This window comes from Sparus aurata, chromosome 4 (genome assembly GCF_900880675.1).
Source record: "Sparus aurata chromosome 4, fSpaAur1.1, whole genome shotgun sequence".
NCBI classification, from domain to species: domain Eukaryota; kingdom Metazoa; phylum Chordata; class Actinopteri; order Spariformes; family Sparidae; genus Sparus; species Sparus aurata.
Genome location: NC_044190.1, coordinates 34,475,182 through 34,495,975, shown reverse-complemented (window position 1 = coordinate 34,495,975; position 20,794 = coordinate 34,475,182). Strand labels below are relative to the sequence as shown.

General features: G+C 39.1%; 3 protein-coding genes across 5 annotated transcripts; all 3 read left to right on the top strand.

Moving 5' to 3' along the window:
- Positions 1-4,483: 4,483 nt before the first annotated feature.
- LOC115580777 (uncharacterized) lies at positions 4,484-10,412 on the top strand. Of its 3 annotated transcripts, none has more exons than XM_030415420.1 (7): positions 4,484-4,731; positions 5,517-5,662; positions 6,419-6,483; positions 7,014-7,181; positions 7,275-7,379; positions 7,473-7,556; positions 9,246-10,412. In XM_030415420.1, exons 1-6 carry the CDS (start codon positions 4,612-4,614, stop codon positions 7,514-7,516), a joined length of 648 nt encoding a protein of 215 aa, XP_030271280.1. In that variant the 5' UTR covers positions 4,484-4,611; the 3' UTR covers positions 7,517-7,556; positions 9,246-10,412. The 3 variants fall into 3 exon arrangements, with proteins under 3 accessions (XP_030271280.1, XP_030271279.1, XP_030271278.1); XM_030415419.1 differs by having other exon boundaries at positions 9,243-10,412; XM_030415418.1 differs by lacking the exon at positions 9,246-10,412 and having other exon boundaries at positions 7,473-7,660.
- A 1,588-nt stretch (positions 10,413-12,000) lies between these two features.
- LOC115580778 (uncharacterized) lies at positions 12,001-15,695 on the top strand. Its single transcript, XM_030415422.1, has 6 exons — positions 12,001-12,214; positions 12,641-12,786; positions 14,390-14,454; positions 15,054-15,221; positions 15,310-15,414; positions 15,508-15,695. Exons 1-6 carry the CDS (start codon positions 12,095-12,097, stop codon positions 15,549-15,551), a joined length of 648 nt encoding a protein of 215 aa, XP_030271282.1. The 5' UTR covers positions 12,001-12,094; the 3' UTR covers positions 15,552-15,695.
- A 1,620-nt stretch (positions 15,696-17,315) lies between these two features.
- Positions 17,316-20,557, top strand: LOC115580779 (uncharacterized). The gene is made up of 6 exons (XM_030415423.1): positions 17,316-17,536; positions 18,359-18,504; positions 19,301-19,365; positions 19,910-20,077; positions 20,172-20,276; positions 20,370-20,557. Exons 1-6 carry the CDS (start codon positions 17,417-17,419, stop codon positions 20,411-20,413), a joined length of 648 nt encoding a protein of 215 aa, XP_030271283.1. The 5' UTR covers positions 17,316-17,416; the 3' UTR covers positions 20,414-20,557.
- Positions 20,558-20,794: the final 237 nt, after the last annotated feature.

The following is a 20,794-nucleotide window of genomic DNA, read 5'->3' as shown; positions in this document are numbered from 1 at the left end:
TACGTTGCGGATTGATAGTGTTAGGGTGAGGGTTACAGGGTTTTCAAATCCAATGCTTCTGGTTGGGTTACCAGAAAATGTCAGACATCAGTGCTTCTCTTTGTTATGGGAAATATTGTTTTTCTTGTAAATGTGCAGGAAACTCAATGAGCGATGAGTTTTTCCACTATGATGTCCAACTGCGACAACAACCGCAATGCTTGAGGGTTTAACAAAAACACGGGGTGGTACTCTTGCATTTGACTGTTCATCTGTGTTGATGGATGCTGGTTTGTTGGATGGATGTTAAAATGCTTTCATTTCTGGATGCCAAATTTAAATGATTAATTTCAACACAGCAACAGTGTATAATCCTCAAAAGGTGAGAAGAAGTCACTTTCAGCTCTTTTTGTCAAATTTGGTGTAACCAACTTGGACAATGGGCAACCACAGAGTGGCTATGGGCATGGCATGATGGCCAGCATTCCTCACAGACAGGAAACTCCTCTCCTCCCACGGGCACACTCTGTGGATGACGTGTATCCTGTTTATTTCTTGGGCCACCCCTACAGCTGTGAATACCGCAAAGAATCTGGACCGAGTCCAAAATAGTCTCCACGAGAATCAGGGAACTGTAAAGACCATGTGAACCTTTCCTCCCCATTCGTGGTTTTCAGTCCATCTTTATTAATCTATAGTAGCAAAGATTTCCATAAAATGTTGCGCCTGCTTCCTGTCTCCCAGGCGAAAACAGACACAAATCTAATAAATGCCAAAGTCTGATTGATTCCCCGATAAGATATGATTACATATGGGCCACAGTTTCTCAGAACTCTTTGTACACATTTCTGACCCTGGTCATTCAACCTGGACAGTGACACATGAGTGAGTAGTTTCTTGGAAAAAAAAAAAAAAAACGTCTACTTTGTGGTAAAGCAGAGAGCAATATGAGTTAGAAGCTGTTTTATCAATAATCTGTGGCCCTTCCACGGTGGGAGATTAATCCTACAGTTAAGATGAATATTGTAAAGCTGAACTTTACATCACACTGTTGAAAGTTTTTTTTTTTTATAATGGTCTTAAATTGTTGTATTGTTGCATTTAAGGTCATCACCATCTGTAGTATTTTTAAGCTCTCAGATTTATGTGTGAAAGGTCTATCGTCTGCACACTTGGAGATGAACATGCATTCGTGCATATGCATACTTAAAAAAAAAAAGAAAAAAAACCCCAGCCCCTTGCACTGTGCACACACACACGCACACACTTCCACTGCGGACCACAAAATCAGATAGAAATCCTTCTGGGAGGTTTACTGTGAGGTTCACATTTAAAAATAGACATAATGCTACGTTTAAAAAAAAATGTGTTTACAACACAAACTGGAAAATCACTTAAACTGAGGCACATGTCGAAATACCAGTCTGCCTACAGACAGTGTAACACTGTACATTCATTATCACACTACATGCTTGTTTTTTTATGTGGGAAGTGAATGTGTAAGCTAACTGAATTCTGTGAACTCTGAATACTTCAAATGACAGTTCATCATAGATATCACAATATAAATTAAAAATGCACCATGCAAATGAGGTCAAAGCAAAATCAGATAGTTTTGGATAGTTTTTAAACTAGTCTATAACTACAACAAACTGACACAATAACAAATTAACTTTATAAATGATTCTGAAAAAGTTTTAATATGTATAAATGATATAATGATTCTGAAAAAGTTTTAATATGTCACTTGACAAATGTAAAGGAGTTACACTGCTTAGTACTGAGGTGGAACTTAGCACAGAATATTTATTAAGTGAATTAGCTTGTGCAACCAAAAGCTAGAGGAGCCTGCTCGTGTGGATGTTTGATTTGACAGTTAGTGTATGTACCAGGTAGAGCTGCTTTGGCTGTATGCTTTACCTTCATTTCTACTGTCTTTTCTACTGTTTAATCTCAATTACGGCACTGTAAGATACAGAGTAAGGAGATAAATGTGTGTCATTTCTTTTAAGAATCAGACAAAATTGTATGATTTCCTTTTTTGAATCTAAACAAAATCAAATCAAAACAGTTTTATTTACATAGACAATCACATTTGGTTCATTTACAAACTGCGCAGCAAACAACATCTTCTGTCCTTAGACCCTTGAGTTGAGTGAGGGGCGGGGAGCTACAGAGGAGGGATCCCTCTAACAGGACGTACAGGAAAACAGAATAGAATAGATATTCATATATAAGGAGATAGTGAAACAGAGGAGAGGGGGAGCCAGGAGAGGTAGATGTTCCCAGGGAGCTTGTGGTCCATTAGAGGGCAGCCTGAATGAAAAGAGAGAAGGAGGAGGAGGAGGAAGCTGCAGAGAGTTATAACATAGGAAACAGGTTGAACCTTCTTAGAAAACTGTTTCAACCACTGACATGATCTAAGTTTGATGTTAAATCAGAGTCAGTTACATTTGGAGTTAAAACAACAGATACAGTTAACATAAGGTAATTTAAATATTTTATGAAATAACATGAAACAATGGCATCTGTTGTGTTTTTCACGAACCACAGACAAAATCCAACCCATACAGAGGCGACTAAATGGCTAAAATTTATTTTGTAAATGTATTTTCTTAAGTGACAAATTGTGTTTTAATTACAATACATAATACATTTTCTCACACAGGTATTTTGTGTTTAATTTGGATATATCTAAGAAAAACAAGCATCTGTAATCTGTTACTGTAAGATACTCTTTGATGTATTTGTGTCTGTCTCTGATTGTCGATTAAGACATTTTTAATTGGGTAAATTCTCAACCCTGATTAATCGAATAATGATAAACATGCCGAGTTTGAATGCAGCATTTGTAGCCAGAACCCCAGTAAATAACTGAGTGGACGTGACACAGACCAGTCTGGGTTTCAGCTGGACTAAAGCAGCTGTCTGTTGTCCTGTATACTCAGTGTATTTGTGGCCAAGGTAAACTCAACAAATCAGTGAATGATTGATACAAAAACAGTGTTTGTATGACTCTGATTCATATTACTTGACTACACTTTATATAATGTACTAAATATACTACTGTTTATCACTACACGCAATCTTTAATATGTCTCATATCATATAGGATAATATTATGTAGCATAATGTATTTTAATATACCATATTAACATTCTAGGTGCTGTATCGTATGCAACTGATCTTGTTTCGATTGGCCTCTCATCCAAGAGGCTTCCTCAGCTGCCTATGATACAGCAACTAGATTTGCCTCACCTGCATGACTTCGAACCTTCATCAACATATCAACATGGATACAACATCTCAAAAATGTTCAGTTGATCATATTTTTAATTAGACCACCAGACAAGTTGATTCTGCTGCTATTAATCGCACTAGCACACCTAATATTGGGCAGATATATGTATCAATGGTTATTTATTGTACATTATAGGCGATGAATGGATGAAACAAAACCAAATTGCTCGTATTGACTTAACAAATGCAGCATCTTCACACACAGGAACAGTTACTGTAGGTGGTGGTATGCACCTTAAAAAGTGGGTTTCCAGTAGGGGTAGATAGATTTTTTGGGCCAAATATTCAGCATTCATTGCTTAACAGTGTCAGTGCAATACTTTGGCTCTGGGTGCAAGTATAAAGTAGCAGAAACTGGATATACTAGTACCTCACAATTGAGTTAATTGTAGTTAGTTACATTCCACCACTGGTTATTCTCAGCTTTGACACTGATATTGTTTTTTTTTACTGCAAATGTATCCCCCTGATTACTTATAATCAATATCGTCCCTGTTAAAAAGAGTTGACTCTTCGTTTGCAATCTCCCAATAGAGAAAGGGAGAAGAAGAAGAAGAAGAGGAAGAAGAAGAAGAAGAAGACTTCTGGGTAGAGCCACACAGTGTAGACTAGACAGCTAAAACATGTTGTCATTGGTCTGGATGTTTTTTACATTTTCAGAAATGATGATTGTAATTGTGATTGCAAAACATGTTCCATGAGAGAGGTTGAAAAAAGTAATGATCATTCATGTTTGTTCACTACGCCTTTCAAACCCTCAGGTGTGCAAAAAACTACAGGTTATGAACTTCTATTTAAAATGCAAAAATGTGACATCACCAATTAACTTACCAGTATCAGCACTGAGAAGCAGGTAATTATCGGTTATCTGTTCAAATAAATCCATAACGTGCATCCTTTCATTTTGGTTTAATTTAGTCCTCCAAATACTCTTTTCAAAGTTTCTGTTCTGTTAAGTGGTATATAAAGTTATTATCTTGTATCTTTACTCTCTATGCTCCTCTGTCCTTACTTGTACCATTGGGTTATAACAACATTATTTAACCGCTGGGGATCAATAAAGCTTTATCTTATCTTATGAACTCCTGCAACTCCTACACAGAAGACCTTAAAATCCCCTTTGACCAAAGATAGATAAGCTTGTGGTTAAATATTGCTCTCCCAACTCTGGACCAAAAATGTAAATCTAGAGGGTTGTAAGCGTCACAGCGACTTCTATAAAGGCTGACAGTCTCAGTGAGGCTCAGTCACACAGCTTCCATCTGAGGTCTCTGCAGACAAACGTCCCACTCTCTGTTTGTGTTCAGTTATATTCCAACCAACCGCAGCATCATGAATCTTCAGTTCAGCAGTTGCTTCTTGTTTCTGGGGCTGTTTCTGAGTGTCTCGACTCTGACACCTGAAGAATGCCAACCCTTGGTCACGCCTTTGTCTCTGGAGGACCCCTCCATGGTAAGCCCTTCTCTGATTCCTGCCTCCACCTCCAGGTTAGCATTAGCACTGAGGCATTCAATCAGTGCTCAGATTTTGGGGAAAACCATTTTTGTGCGTGTCACGTGTTAGCGTTAGCATTGCATTTAAGTAAGCTTGAATCATCCATTTCTCTTAAAGATAAATAAGCTTCAATTTGTGACAAATCCAGAGGGTACAACAATGCACAATGATACAAAGATATTTAACCCATTTTCCAAGTCGTGACTTGTTTCCTATCAAGGCAACCACTTGCTATGATCTTTGTATAGATCAGGAAGTGCTGAAACTTTGGTTTTCCTGATGTTTAGTCATAAGACTGGGCAATTTGGCCTCAAATGTCATTGCAATCAAAACGTTTACATCACAAATTACCACAAAAGATGTCCAAACCAAATCTTTAAAAATTGGAGATTTGACTTTTGCTTTGGATTACTAATAGGATACTCACATTTAAATATGCAACTGGATTTGTGATGTCGGCTGCGATGTTTCCTGGGCGGATTGTAAAACCCCAAACTATCTCCTTCATGCTAAAGATGCGGGTCCTTTTTCAAAACAGCAATGTTCTCTTTCTGCCTCAAGAATGTCACTACATTTTCTTCAGTGTCGCTCATCCTTCATTAAAATCTGAAAAAAGTTTAGCAAAGATATGATTCAAAAGATGAACCATCTGATTAAAGACTAATTGAAGAAGAGTACTTGGAGAAACTCAGCCTTTGCTTCTATTAATGTTTGTCACTAACTGATTTTGTGTTTGTTTTCAGCTCCACGGCATGACACACTTCATCACGGGTTACACTGATTCTGCCGTTTATAATGAACTCCTGAATGCGAGTGACAGCTACTGGATGAACATCACTGCCTCACCCTCAAGCGACAAAACACTCGTCTGTCATCAGGAGCACAAGCTGTGAGATAACATCAAATGCACAAATACACAACACGAAATCTTATGTCATCATTTGGTTGAAAAAATAAATGAATCAGAGGTTGGAGTTATACTTCTGAGGATGAAGTACGAGTCTAACTTCCCAAAACCAAATGCGGAGAAGGATAGGAACCGCTGATGTTCGGATCGCTTAGACTCGCTTATATACTGTTAGTCAGTTCTCAGTCTTTGTAACACTGACTCCCACACGGTGGATGTTCCAGTCCTAAGCGGGTTCTGTTTTACAACACAACCTGTGACCCAACAAAACAATGTAGTTAGTTTAAGTACCAGTTGGTGAGGAAGTTGTTTCATTCCCAACTCATCAGATACACTTGTGTTGGGAATGAAAATCAAACGTTAACTTTAATGTTGTACATAGGTTGTACCACTGTGACAGTCATGGCTGAAAATGACAACAGAAATAAACAAGTTTGCTGATTTCACATATCTCCACAATACAAGTCAGTTGTCAGCCCTGAACTGAAGAGTTGTTGGCGACTCGGTCTGTTGTCTCTGTTGGCTTAAAGGTTGAGCATCTTCACTTTGAAATAGTAGTTTAACAAAACAGTCAGAGCTCAGGTTCTACTGTTTTCAGAACCTAAATACATATAGTGTAATGTAGTTGTATAGTGTAGTAGTCTTCATCAGTGGAAGGAGTCTTCACTTTTTAAGCCAACATGGACTAGAAGTCCTTAATACAAAGATGAACTCAACTCCTGCTCTGTCTTTTCTCAGAAATGGAATCTGCTATGGCATGACAGTCAGCTTCACTATTGACGGCAATGTTGTGACAGTGAATGGTAAGTTACCTGATCTGACATGATACTCAAAAGATATGAAGAGTAGACACAGTTCATAAAACTTTGAAAACATACTCATTACACTTTGATCAATATTTTAAATATTATATTAAATATTCTTAATATATTCACAAGTGAACCAATGATTGCTGTTTTTCATATATTGTAAATTTGTGTTGCTGTTATACATGGTAAACATTATACTTGCTGAACATCAACATGTTTGCATGCTGATGATTTAGCTCATTTAGCGAAATACTGACTTTAAAGCTTTTTTCCTAAATCCATATCTTTATTTTCAACGTGGAAATGTAAAAAAGTCACACAGAACCAGACACATGTGTACAGTATGAAGACTCTGTTTCAACTCTTTCAGTCATGACTTAAACAGACAGTAACACAATCCCTGTGTCATAACATATATCGCACATCTTCTTAGGTTTTCAATCTCTGGCCTAAATACATGGTATCTGTTAAGAATGTGAATAGAATAGTTGTATTCAAATTTTCTGACTTTGTTCTGTCCTCAGTCGGCAACATGTCCGCGGAGTACCATGTGCTGCCAGGCTGTGATGGCTGTGTGGTCCTCAGTGGCAACTCTACCGTCAAAGACCTTAACCAGTACTTTGGCTATATGAACTATGAAAGCAGTATTAAGACGGACAACATGGTCAACGCTCGTGTTTTTTATTTGATGGGTAGGAACAAACAAGTCACAAAGAGAAAATAACACATTTTATATTCAACACAGTACATGCAATGCAAGACACATCTTTTTTTTTTTTTTCCAGCCAAAGAGCGGACCGTGAAGGACTCCGACCTGGAAAAGTTTAAGCAGCAGGCAAGCTGCCTTGGCTTCTCAGGAGAACCTGACTTCGATTTTGACCCCAAGACAGGTGCTTCACTTAAAACCTGTCTGATTAAAGAATAAAAACTAAATGTGTGATATCAGACATAACTGATTTCTTTTTCTGTCTTTGTCCCTGCAGATCTCTGTAAGGAAGGCGAAGGCTCTAACATGGTATTAAACTGAAGAAAACAACACCTTTCGTGACAAATATTCCAAAATAAAAGTAAGGAAAGGAAAAGTGACTCAAAACATCAAACATGTGGAATTTGTATCTGTATCTTTGATTGATTGTCATGTATTAAAGTGGAATATTGATTGAGCTAAAAATGATGTCTATCTGTTGTCCATTCAGCTACAAAGGGTTTTACTGTTGATACAGAACACAGAAATACATGACCGGTCTCTGGAGCATATAGATTATATGTTACAATGTTCCACTTTGCCAATGTCAGCCCATTAATCAACAATTGCAGATATGTCTGCCAAGGTGTGCACCAGCACTGCACACATTTTTAGACAAGCACTTCCACTTCATTCTTGCACTCCTCAGTGCACAATGATGAAGTGGATTAAGCCAAAGAGGTACAGTCACATAGCTTAGGAAACACAAGTCCTGACATTATCTGCTCAGTCAAGAAATGTGAAGTGACTTCAGTAGGAGGCAGGGATATTCCGAAAGGGCTAATTGATCCACCCTCTGTTGTGTACTTGAGAGTGAATGGCCATCAGTGAGACGCTGTATTAAACAGAGTGAGACGCTGTATTAAACAGAGGCTCACAAGTCACAATCATCTTTGAGGAATGGTACAGGCGACATTTGTCAGATGTTAAAATCCATCCTGTGTCCGGCCCAGCCATCTGGGGCTTAGGTGAGACCAGCTATCCATACCTTGGCTACGTAGTCATGGATCTTTAGTTCCCAGAAAATTTCATTGGATCCAAAGAATCCCTCTCTGCCTTAACACTAATCTGTCCTGGCCCTTGAACTCCAGACCAGATTCCTGTTATCCTGGGCACCAATGCCAGACTCTTCAAGCGCCTGGCGAAAATCTCTAAAGAGACAGCAGGGATAGATAGACTTTGGGTATCGAAGCTGCTGAACCTATTCATAGTAGTGGATGGGCCCTGACATTACCTGCTGGCGGTGACTGTCGTGCTGAGTGTCAGGTGGCGTTAGAGAAGCCATCGGGCCATCCATCTGATGCTGGATGCTTTGCCCACGGCTCCACTTCCAGAAGGAGTGCTGTTGCAGCCCATGATAGTGTCCAGTTCAGAGGCTGATGTGAACCATTTCCCTATGTTAGTATGCAATGAGTCAGCTCTAGACATAGTCCTTCCAGTCGGAACAGTGTTGGGAAATTTGTGCTCTGTTGATTCTGTGGTAGGTTCTTCAGTGCGGCTACTTCTGCGTTTTCACAGTTTCTGACACGGGGCCCTGGATAACTGAACAAAGCCCTTTGTCCTCAGCCACTTCTTCAAACGACTTTGCGTTCATAGAAGTGAACATTGATTTCAACTTTTTCATATCTGCTTTCAATGTCTGTATCTCAGTCTGTCGACTGTCTACATCCTTGTTGACGTGCACTTTATGGACAGACATGCTAAGCTTGACTCTAGCAGCTGCATATTCCTCAGGAAATCAGAAAGTTTTTCATCTTTCTCTTGCTGCAAAAACCTGAACTCGAAGTATAGGTCTTCACCTGACTAAGCTGTACCAAATGCACTCTCAATAGCATCCAAGCATTTAAAAGGGGTACCATCGGCCTCAGCTGTCCGTATTGCTTTCACTACGGCTAGAGCAGGTCCTCTTAGACACTCCATAGTCTACACTTTTCTCTGTCTGAGCAGTCGCTCTCCTCAACCATCAAACAAGCCTGTTCAAGGCAATGCTCCAATGCCTCTTCTTCAGCAGGTGTTGTGCCAGAAGACATCCGGAGGCAGTGATAACTACTGTTCTTCCCTGACGGTCTCTCTATCTTTGACAACACGTCGCCAACAGCCCTAATGATAGACTCAGCAGAGCTATTGGATGTGGAGGCATCAAACAGAACTGAACCTGAACACCTAGATGCAATGATCGGCCAACTGACATCTGTAGTGGTACGTTTCACTCTGGTGACCGGAGTTCTTTGCTGTCTGCTGGATACTTCAGTCCCTTGGTCTCAGTATACTTAACTTAGCAGTCCAGACAACGTATATCCAATGTGTCCGAGCAGGCTACACCTGAAGTCTGTGACGAATAAACTAGCACTAGCCGCGTTAGCTTCCTGATGCACTTCACTGGCTAATTCCAAGTTCTCCAAATTAACTTAACAGAAAACAACTACACCGCTGAACAGTGTTTCTGTAAGAGACACTTGTCATTCATCTACAAACATTTATAGTAGTAATGCTTAACTGGACGTGTTGTCCACATAAAACTATAGCTGTGCGGAGCATATCTCAACATGTCGTCTCGCTTTGTTTCCATCACTTCCTCTCGACCTTTTAACCCGACCCAACTTTCAACTTACATCTCATTGGCTCAGAAAATAAACGTGATGCAAAGTTATACATCAGACTACCTTTTCTCCTTGCATTCAAAATAAAATATCCTTAAAACATTTCCATCATCAGAAACTTAGTATTTAAAAAAACAAAATACATTTTACCTCATGTAAAAAACTCAATACATGAACTTAACCATGAAATCCTGTTTCTACTTATGAACTCATCCTGTTCATATAGTTTATTAATTCGTATTTATGATTCTATGAACTTTTATATTCTAGGCGTAATTTTGCATAGGGCTAAAATTAAAAAACTGTTTTAACCACTGACATGATCTAAGTTTGATGTTAAATCAAAGCTACATTTGGAGTTATAACAACAGATATTGTAAACATAAATTGAATTTTAAATGAAATAACACGAAATAATGACTACATTTTAATTACAAGGCTCACATCTGTCAAGTTTTTCAAGAACTGAAGACAGAATGCAACCCATACAGAGGCGACTAAATGGCTAAAATGTATTTTGTAAATGTATTTTCTTAAATGACAAATTGTGTTTTAATTAAATGCATTTTCTCACACCAGTATTTTGTGTTTTATTTGGATATATCTTTTTAAAAAAAGTATCTGTAATCTGTTACTGTAAGATACTCTTTGATGTATTTGTGTCTGCCTTTGATTGTCGATTAAGACATTTTTAATTTGGTAAATTCTTAACCCTGATTAATCGAATAATGATTAACATGCCGAGCTTGAATGTAGCATTTGTTGCCAGTAAATAACTGAGTGGACTTGACACAGAAACAGTCTGGGTTTCAGCTGGACTGAAGCAGCTGTGTGCTGTCCTGTATACTCAGTGTATTTATGGCCAAGGTCAACTCAACAAATCAGTGAATGATTGATACAAAAACAGTGTCTATTTGACTCTGATTCATATTACTTGACTACACTTTATATAATGTACTAAATATACTACTTTTTATCACTACACATATCTGATATCATATACTATTCCATTATGTGGCAAAATATATTTACCTTGTGTACCATATTAACATTCTAGGTGCTGTATCGTAGGCAACTGGACTTGTTTCAGTTTCTTGAAGACGTTTCACCTCTCATCCAAGAGGCTTCCTCAGCTGCCTATGATACATCACCTAGATTTACCATGTTGTGGATGACTGAGAACCGTCATCAACATATTAACATAGATACAACATCTCTATGATGTTCAACTGATCATATTCTTAATTAGACCACTAGTCAAATTTCTGCTGCTATTAATCACACTAGCACACCTAATATTGGGCAGATATATGTATTATTAGCTATTTAGCGTAAATTATAGCCGATGAATGGATAAAACAAGGCCAAATTTCTTGCATTAACTTAACAAGTGCGTCATCTTCACACACAGGAAGAGTAGGTGGTGGTATGCACCTTAAAAGTTGGTTTCCAGTATAGGGGTAGATCAATTGTATAGGCCCTTTTAAAAACAGTTGACTCCTAGAAGAAGAAAAAAAAAAAAGAAGAAGAAGAAACATTTTTTTACATTTTCAGAAATTATGATTGTAATTTGCAAAACATGTTCCACGAGAGAGGTTGGAAAAAGTTTAAATATTTTAACAGAACAAATATCATTTGAGCTATGGGACACTTAATCATCCATGTTTGTTCACGATGTCTTAGCCTTTGTCACCCTCAGGTGTGCAAAAGACTACATTTTATGAACTTCTATTTAAAATGCGAAAATGTGACATTACCAGTTAACTTACCGGTGTCAGCACTGAGAAGTAGTTAATTATCGGTTATCTGTTAAAATAAATCCATAAGGTGCATCCTTTCACTTTGGTTTCATTTTTTCCCAAAAAGTTTCTGTTTTGTTTTTAATTAAGTGGTATATAACTTTATTATCTTGTATCTTTACTCGCTATGCTTGTCTGTCCTTACTTGTATCCATTGGGCTATAACAACATTATTTCATTCGATCAATAAAGCTTTATCTTATCTCATGAACTCCTGCAACTCCTACACAGAAGACCTTAAAATCCCCTTTGACCAAAGATAGATAAGCTTGTGGTTAAATATTGCTCTCCCACCTCTGGACCAAAAATGTAAATCTAGAGGGTTGTAACCGTCACAGCGACTTCTATAAAGGCTGACAGGCTCAGTGAGGCTCAGTCAAGCAGCTTTCATCTGAGGTCTCTGCAGACAAACGTCCCACTCGGTGTCTGTGTTCAGTTATATTCCAACCAACCGCAGCATCATGAATCTTCAGTCCAGCAGTTGCTTCTTGTTTCTGGGGCTGTTTCTGAGTGTCTCGGCTCTGACACCTGAAGAATGCCAACCCTTGGTCACGCCTTTGTCTCTGGAGGACCCCTCCATGGTAAGCCCTCCTCTGATTCCTGCCTCCACCTCCGAGTTAGCATTAGCACTGAGGCATTGAAGCAGTGCTCAGATTTTGGGGGAAACTCTTTTTGCGCATCATGTGTTAGCATTAGCATTGCATTTAGGTAAGCTTGAATCATCCATTTCTCTTGAAGATAAATAAGCTGCAATTCGTGACAAACCCAGAAGATGCAACACTGCACAATGAAACAAATAAATTTAGACCATTTTCCAAGTTGTGACTTGTTTCCTATCAACGCAACCACTTGCCATGATCTTTGTTTAGATCAGGAAGTGCTGAAACTTGGGACTTCCAGATATTTAGTATAGGACTGGGCAATTTGGCCTAAAATGTCAATGCAATAAGAAATCAGCCTTTCTTCTATTAATGTTTGTCACTAACTGATTTCTTGTCTATTTGCAGCTCCACGGCTTGACACACTTAATTATGGGTTACACCGATTCTGCCTTATATAATGACCTCCTGAATGCAAGCGAAAGCTACTGGATGAACATCACTGCATCACCGTCCAGCGACAAAACAGTCGTCTTACACCAGGAGCACAAGCTGTGAGATAACAGTGCAACATCAACCGCACAAATACACAACATGAAAAAATATTTGAGAGGTACAGAGTTTGGAACCTGAATTTCTGAGGATGAAATATGAGTCAAACTTCCCACAACCAAATATAGGAACCGTTGATGTTCAGATCGCTTAGACGCGCTTATATCCTGTTAGTCAGTTGGCATTCTCCGTCTTTGTTACACTGACTCCCACACAGCGGATGTTCCAGTCAAAAACAGGTTTTGTTTTACAACATAACCTGTGACCCAACCAAACAATGTAATTTGTTTAAGGTCCAGTCTGTGAGGAAGTTGTTTCATTCCAAACTCGTCAGACACACTTTGGGATTGTAGGTCGTGTCGGTTGGAGTTGGGAATGAGAATCAACAATCACCTTTCTTACAAACGGTACCTTAAATGCTGTACATAGGCTGCACCACTGTGTTTTACTTGATATCTTAAAATGCGACAGTCACGGCTGAAAACAACAACAGGAATTAAACAAGATTGCTTATTCCATGTACCTCCACAAGAGAAGTATTGTCTCTGTTGGCTGTAAAGGAGAACTTCGGTCGATTTAAACATGCAGCTTCATTGCTCAAGCTACCCTTGACTTGCCAGTACCGAAGACGCGAACACATTTGGTCCAACCATTACAGAGCTCCGTGAACGGAGATTTAGCATTGACAGCTAACAGCATGGGGTCAGAACTTTACACTGTGTTTTAAGCGTCTTAACATGCTCCACATCTCACACCAAAAGTTATGCAACATCAGCAGACACCTTACAACACAGCACTGTAGCGTGTATGACTCAAAATGAATAAAAAAGTAGTTAAAACAGTCCGTCGAGTGTGCGCTTACTCCCTCACTGGCGGAGACGGAAACGTATTCCAGCATTTTCGTGTTTCTGTTCATAATGTACATGTCCATGTTACAGCCTGTCATGAGCCATGAGCCTTACAATAGCCTGTTAAGCCTGTTAAGCGCACGCTCGACGGATTGACTAGTTTGGTCTAGCTACCGGAACACACCGATGTCAACAAACCAGTATGTAGCTGCTTGCACAAACACACTGTTCACTTTAATGCCAACATGGACAAGAAGTCCTTAAAGTGAAACTCTAGGTCTCTACACATAGCTCACCTGAACCACATACACTCTACCCAGACGTGTCGATCCCCGAGTGCGTCTGGGCTGCCATGACGATGGCTAGAGGAAGAAGCCACTGCTAACGTGAGTTGTTCAAAAACTCTCTTTTTAGTAAACTCTGTGTACACAAACAATGTTCTCAATGCTCGTGTTCATGTGTAGAGACCCTGGTGATACTACGAGCAAAGTTTCATTTTGTGTCAAGCCTTCTTAGTGTTTTAAAAATAGCGATTTTGATGCTAGTGTAAAAGTACCCCATGCACTTCCATTGAAAATGAGTTTGAGCCAAAACGAAAGATATACAGTCGATCTTTAAAGGGCCTCTTTCGTCACAATTATGCTTTTACACGAAGGTTTGACTCATATACATTCACAAAAAAAGCCTAGGTTGCATTTTGGTGAGAGTTTCACTTTAATATGAAGTTGAACTCAACTCCTGCCCTGTCTTTACTCAGAAATGGAACCTGCTTTGGCACGACACTAAATTACATTATGGACGGCAACGCTGCTACAGTGAATGGTAAGTTACCTGATCTGACATGAAACTCGAAGATATGAAGAGTAGACACAGTTCATAAAACGTTTAAAAACATACTCATTATACAATGATGAATATTTTAAAGTAAATATTCTCTATGTTTTGACAAATTAAACAATGATGTTTTCATATATTGTAAATTTGTGTTTTGTCTTTTGCATATTCACGAAGGTTAAATAAGCTTTTGAACATGGTAAACATTATACTTGCTTAACATCAACGTGTTAGCATGATGATAATTTAGCTCATTTAGCTCAAAGGAGCACCGTGACTATACACGTGGAATACTGACTTTAAAGCTTTTTTCCTAAATCCATATCTCTTATCCAACAGCCAAAATGTAAAAAAGTCACAGAACCAGACACATGTATACTGTTTGTAGAGTTTTTCAGCCGTTACAGTCATTACTCAAACACAATCCCATGTGTGACAGGTAATATTAACTTCCAGAAAGCAAGCTACGTCAGAATATATATCGCACATCTTCTTAGGTTTTCAATCTCAGGCCTAAATACACAGTATATTTTAGAATGTGAATAGAATTGTTTAATTCAAATTTTCTGACTTTGTTCTGTCCTCAGTCGGCAGCACGTCTGTGTTGTACCATGTGCTGCCAGGCTGTGATGGCTGTGTGGTCCTCAGCGGCAACTCTACCATCAGTGACCTCGACCAGTACTTTCGCGTTATGAACTATGAAAGCAGTATTAAGGTGGACAAGGTGGTCAACGCGCGTTCTCTTTATTTGATGGGTAGGAACAAATAAGTCACACAGAGAAAATAACACATTTTATATTCAACACAGTACATGCAATGTAAGACACGTCTTTTTTTTTTCAGCCAAAGAGCGGACCCTGAAGGACTCCGACCTGGAAAAGTTTAAGCAGCAGGCAAGCTGTCTTGGCTTCTCAGGAGAACCTGACTTCGAATTTGACCCCAACAAAGGTGCTTCACTTAAAACCTGTGTGATTAAAGAATAAAAACAAAATGTGTGATATCAGACAGAACTGATTTCTTTCTCTGTCTTTGTCCCTGCAGATCCCTGTAAGGAAGGCGAAGGCTCTAACATAGTAATAAACTGAAGAAAACAACACCTTTCGTGACAAATCTTACAAATTGAAAGTAAGGAAAAGAAAAGTGACTCAAAACATCAAACATGTGGAAGTTGTATCTCAGTCTTTGATCTTTTGTCGTGTATTAAATGGGAATATTGATTGACCAAAAAATGATGTCTGTCTGTTGTCCATTCAGCTACAAAGGGTTTTTCTGTTGATACGGGACATGAAAAATATATGACCAGTCTTTGGAGCATATAAATAAGTGTTGGGCGATATTTTAACATTTTCTACCCGGCAAATATCAGCCCATCAATCGACAATTGCAGATATGTCCGCCAAGGTGTACACCAGTAATGCAGGCATTTTTAGACAAGCGCTTTCTTGTTTCTGGGCTGTCTTCCTCAAAGGTGTCAGTGTGTAGTTTGGTGATAAAAGAATCTGCGGAGGCAAGGCTAGGTGGAATGCAGTCTTTATTGAAACAGATCTCAAGCCTGCGTCCGAACCGGTGCGGCCGCACGCAGTGTCCCAATAAATGGCAAAGTTCTGCCTAAGGCTTTGCCCTCTGCTCTACCAGAAATCCTCTCGAGCCTTTGATCTAGGAAATCTACAAGTAACCACCCATCTTTCTCTGCCTGTGCGGACCTTTTTAATGTCCCTTCGCCCGCAACTACCTACTTCTTCTAATTGGTCACTTTGGTGGATTGAGGGTCCATCTATCCAATAGGCGAAAGAGGAGTTGGTCTGCCTCCCAGCTCATCTCCTGTACATCACCTAACTCTGCTGCTGTCACTCCTTGCACCCTAAAATTGACCAAATGATCCCTCTATCCTTTTCTGGTAATGTACACGTTTAGACATCTCCCTCCATCTGACATGAAGGTCAAACTCTGTTTTAGTCCTCTATAGTTGCCTTGTCTTCTACTAACACACACACTGCTGAATACTGGCTCCGGGAACCTTTGGAGCTGTGAGCCCTACACCGTCTACATTTCTTAACTCACACAAGGAGGAGGAATAGATTAAATTTAAACTGAGTTGAATTAAAGATCAGAATGTGTTGCAGTCCAGATACCTCACGTCCTCAGCTGCCTACGATACAGCACCTAAATTTACCATGACCTGGATGACTGAGAACCTTCATCAACATATTAACATTGCCTTGACTTGGTTTATATTCTGCATATTTTAATTAGACCACCAGACAAGTTGATTCTGCTGCTATTAATCACACTAACACACCTAATATTGGGCAGATATATGTATTATTGGCTATAGAAAAGTTTTTTACATTTTTAGAAATTTTGATTGTAATGTGCTTAACATGTTCCACGAAAGAGGGTGGAAAAACACAACAAATATAATTTGAGCTATGGGACACTTAATCATCCATGTTTGTTCACGACGTCTTAGCCTTTCTCACTCTCAGGTGTGCAAAAAACTACAGGTTATGAACTTCTATCCTTTCACTTTGGTTGAATTTTTTCCCAAAATACCCCTGTGAAGTTTCTGTTTTGTTCTTATGTGAGTGGTCTACAACTTTATTATCTTGTATCTTTACTCTCTATGCTTACCTATCCTGACTTGTACCATTGGGCTTCGACAGCATTATTTCACCGCCGGGGATCAATTACTGTTTATCTTATCTGCAACTCCTACACAGAAGACCTTAAAATCCCCTTTGACCAAAGATAGATAAGCTTATGGTGAAATATTGCTCTCCCAACTCTGAACCAACAATGTAAATCTAGAGTGCTGTAAGTGTCACAGTGACTTCTATAAAGGCTAACAGGCTCAGTGAGGCTCAGTCAAGCAGCTTTCATCTGAGGTCTCTGCAGAGAAACGTCCCACTCGGTGTATGTGTTCAGTTATATTCCGACCAACCGCAGCATCATGAATCTTCAGTCCAGCAGTTGCTTCTTGTTTGTGGGGCTGTTTCTGAGTGTCTCGGCTCTGACACCTGAAGAATGCCAACCCTTGGTCACCCCTTTGTCTCTGGAGGACCCCTCCATGGTAAGCCCTCCTCTGATTCCTGCCTCCACCTCCAGGTTAGCATTAGCACTAAGGCATTCAAGCAGTGCTCAGATTTTGGGGGAAACTCTTTTTTTGAGGTGTCATGTGTTAGCATTGGCACTGTATTTAAGTAAGCTTGAATCATCCATTTTTTAAAAAGATAAATAAGATGGGGGTGCCATTTTTCTCAGTTGGTAGAGCAGGTGTCCCATGTACAGAGGCTTTGTCCTCGCTGCAGCAGACCCGGGTTCAACTCCTGGCCTGGGGCCCTCTGCTCCATGTCACTCCCCCTCTCTGTCATCCTGTTTCCTGTCAAGTCTTCAGCTGATCTATCAATAAGGTCATATCAAGGCCAAAAAAAAAAAAGATTAATAAGCTGCAATTCTTTGTTTAGATCAGGAAGTGTTGAAACTTTGGTCTTCCAGATGTTTAGTCATAGGACTGGGCAATTTGGCCTAAAATGTCAATGCAATAAAAATGTTCACATCACAAATTACCACAATAAATGTCACAATTAAATATGCAACTGGATTTGTGATGTCAGCTGCTATGTTTTCTGGTTGGATTGTAAAAAGCCAAACTATCTCCTTACTGCTAAAGATGGGTCCTTTTTAAAATCAGTGATGGCCTCTTTCTGCCTCAAGAAGGTCACTACATTTTCTTCAGTGTCGCTCATCCTTTATTAAAATCGATAAAGATTTTTGCAAAGATATGATACAAAAGATGACCCATCTGATTAAAGACTAATTGAACAAGAGTACAATTTCTTTTTCAGAGTTATTTAACCTTTCTATTACTTACTGATTTTGTTTCTATTTGCAGCTCCACGGCATGAAACACTTAATCATGGGTTACACCGATTCTGCCGTATCTAACGACATCCTGAATGCAAGCGAGAGCTACTGGATGAACGTCACTGCATCACCGTCCAGCGACAAATCAGTCGTCATTCATCAGGAGCAAAAGCTGTGAGATAACATCATCCGGAAATATACAAAACACGATAGCTTCTGTCATCATATGGTTGGAAAAAAAATAAATCAGAGGTTGGAATTATACTTCAGAGGGTGAAGTACGAGTCTAACTTCACAAAAACAAATATGGAGAAGGATAGGAACGGCTGATGTTTGGATCGCTTAGATTTGCTTAACAGCTGTTACTCAGTTGGGATTCTCCGTTTCTGTAACACTGACTCCCACTCGGCGGATGTTCCAGTCAAAAACAGTTTGTTCTGTTTAACAACATAACCTGTGACCCAACAAAACAATGTGGTTAGTTGAAGGCCCAGTCTGTGAGAAAACTGTATTATTCCCAACTCATCTTATACACTGTGGGATTGTAGGTCGTGTCGGTCGGAGTTGGGAATGAGAATCAAACATCAACTTTCTTACAAATTGTACCTTTCATGTTATACATAGGTTGTACCATTGTGACAGTCATGGCTGAAAATGACAACAGAAATAAACAAGTTTGCTGATTTTACATATCTCCACAATACAAGTCAGTTGTCAGCCCTGAACTGAAGAGTTGTTGGCGACTCGGTCGGTTGTCTCTGTTGGCTTAAAGGTTGAGCATCTTCACCATGACATAGTAGTTTTACAAAACAATCAGAGCTCGGGTTCTACTGTTTTCAGAACCTAAAAACAGTATTCTTAGTAGTGTAGTAGTCTTCATCAGTGGAAGGAGTGTTCACTTTTTCAGCCAAGATGGACAAGAAGTCCTTAATACGAAGATGAACTCAACTCCTGCTCTGTCTTTTCTCAGAAATGGATCCTGCTATGGCATGACATTCAGTTTAACTATGGACGGCAATGTTGCGACAATGAATAGTAAGTTACCTGATCTGACACGATACTTGAAGATATAGAGTAGACACAGTTGATAAAACATTTGAACACATACTCATTACACTATGATCAAAATTTTAAAGTAAATATTCTCTATGTATGAAGTGAACCAATGATTGTTGTTTTTCATATATGTAAATGTGTGTTGCTGTTGAACATGGTAAACATTATACCTGCTAAACATCAACATGTTAGCATGCTGACGATTTAGTTCAATTAGCTCAAAGGAGCGCCATGACTATACACTTGGAATACTGACTTTAAACATTTATTCGTAATTCATTATCTTTATTTTCAATGCCAAAATGTAAAAAAGTCACACAGAACCAGACACGTGTGTACAGTATGAAGACTCTGTTTCAACCTTTACAGTCATGACTCAAACAGACAGTAACACAATCCCAATGTCAGAACATATATCACACATCATCTTAGGTTTTCAATCTCAGGCCTAAATACACGGTATCTGTTAAGAATGTTAATAGAATTGTTTTATTAAAATGTTCTGACTTTATTCTGTCCTCAGTCGGCAACATGTCCATGGCGTACCATGTGCTGCCAGGCTGTGATGGCTGTCTGGTCTTCAGCGGCAACTCTACTGTCAGTGACCTCAAAGAGTACTTTCGCTTTATGAACTATGAAAGCAGGATTAAGATGGATGGAGCGGTCAACGCTCGTGCTCTTTATTTGATGGGTAGGAATAAACAAGTCACACAGAGAAAATAACACATTTTATATTCAACACAGTACATGCAATGCAAGACACATCTTTTTTTTTTTTTTTCCAGCCAAAGAGCAGACCGTGAAGGACTCCGACCTGGAAAAGTTTAAGCAGCAGGCAAGCTGCCTTGGCTTCTCAGGACAACCTGACTTCGAATTTGATCCCAAGAAAGGTGCTTCACTTAAAACCTGTCTGATTAAAGAATAAAAACAAAATGTGTGATATCAGACAGAACTGATTTTTTTCTCTGTCATTGTCCCTGCAGATTCCTGTAAGGAAGGCGAAGGCCCTAACATAGTAATAAACTGAAGAAAACAACACCTTTCGTGACAAATATTCCAAAGTGAATGTAAGGAAAGGAAAAGTGACTCAAAATATCAAACATGTGGAATTTGTGTCTGTATCTTTGATTGTTTGTCATGTATTAAATTGGAATATTTATTGTCCAAAAAATGATGTCTATCTGTCGTCCATTCAGCTACAAAGAGTTTTACTGTTGAAACAGGACATAAAAATATATAACCAATCTTTGAAGCATATAAATTACGGTTGGGCGATATGTTAAAATTTTCCACCCAGCCAATTTCAGCCCATCAATCAACGATTGCAGATATGTCTGCCAAGGTGTGCACCAATACTGCACACATTTTTAGACAAGCGCTTCCACTTCATGCTTGCACTCCTCAGCGC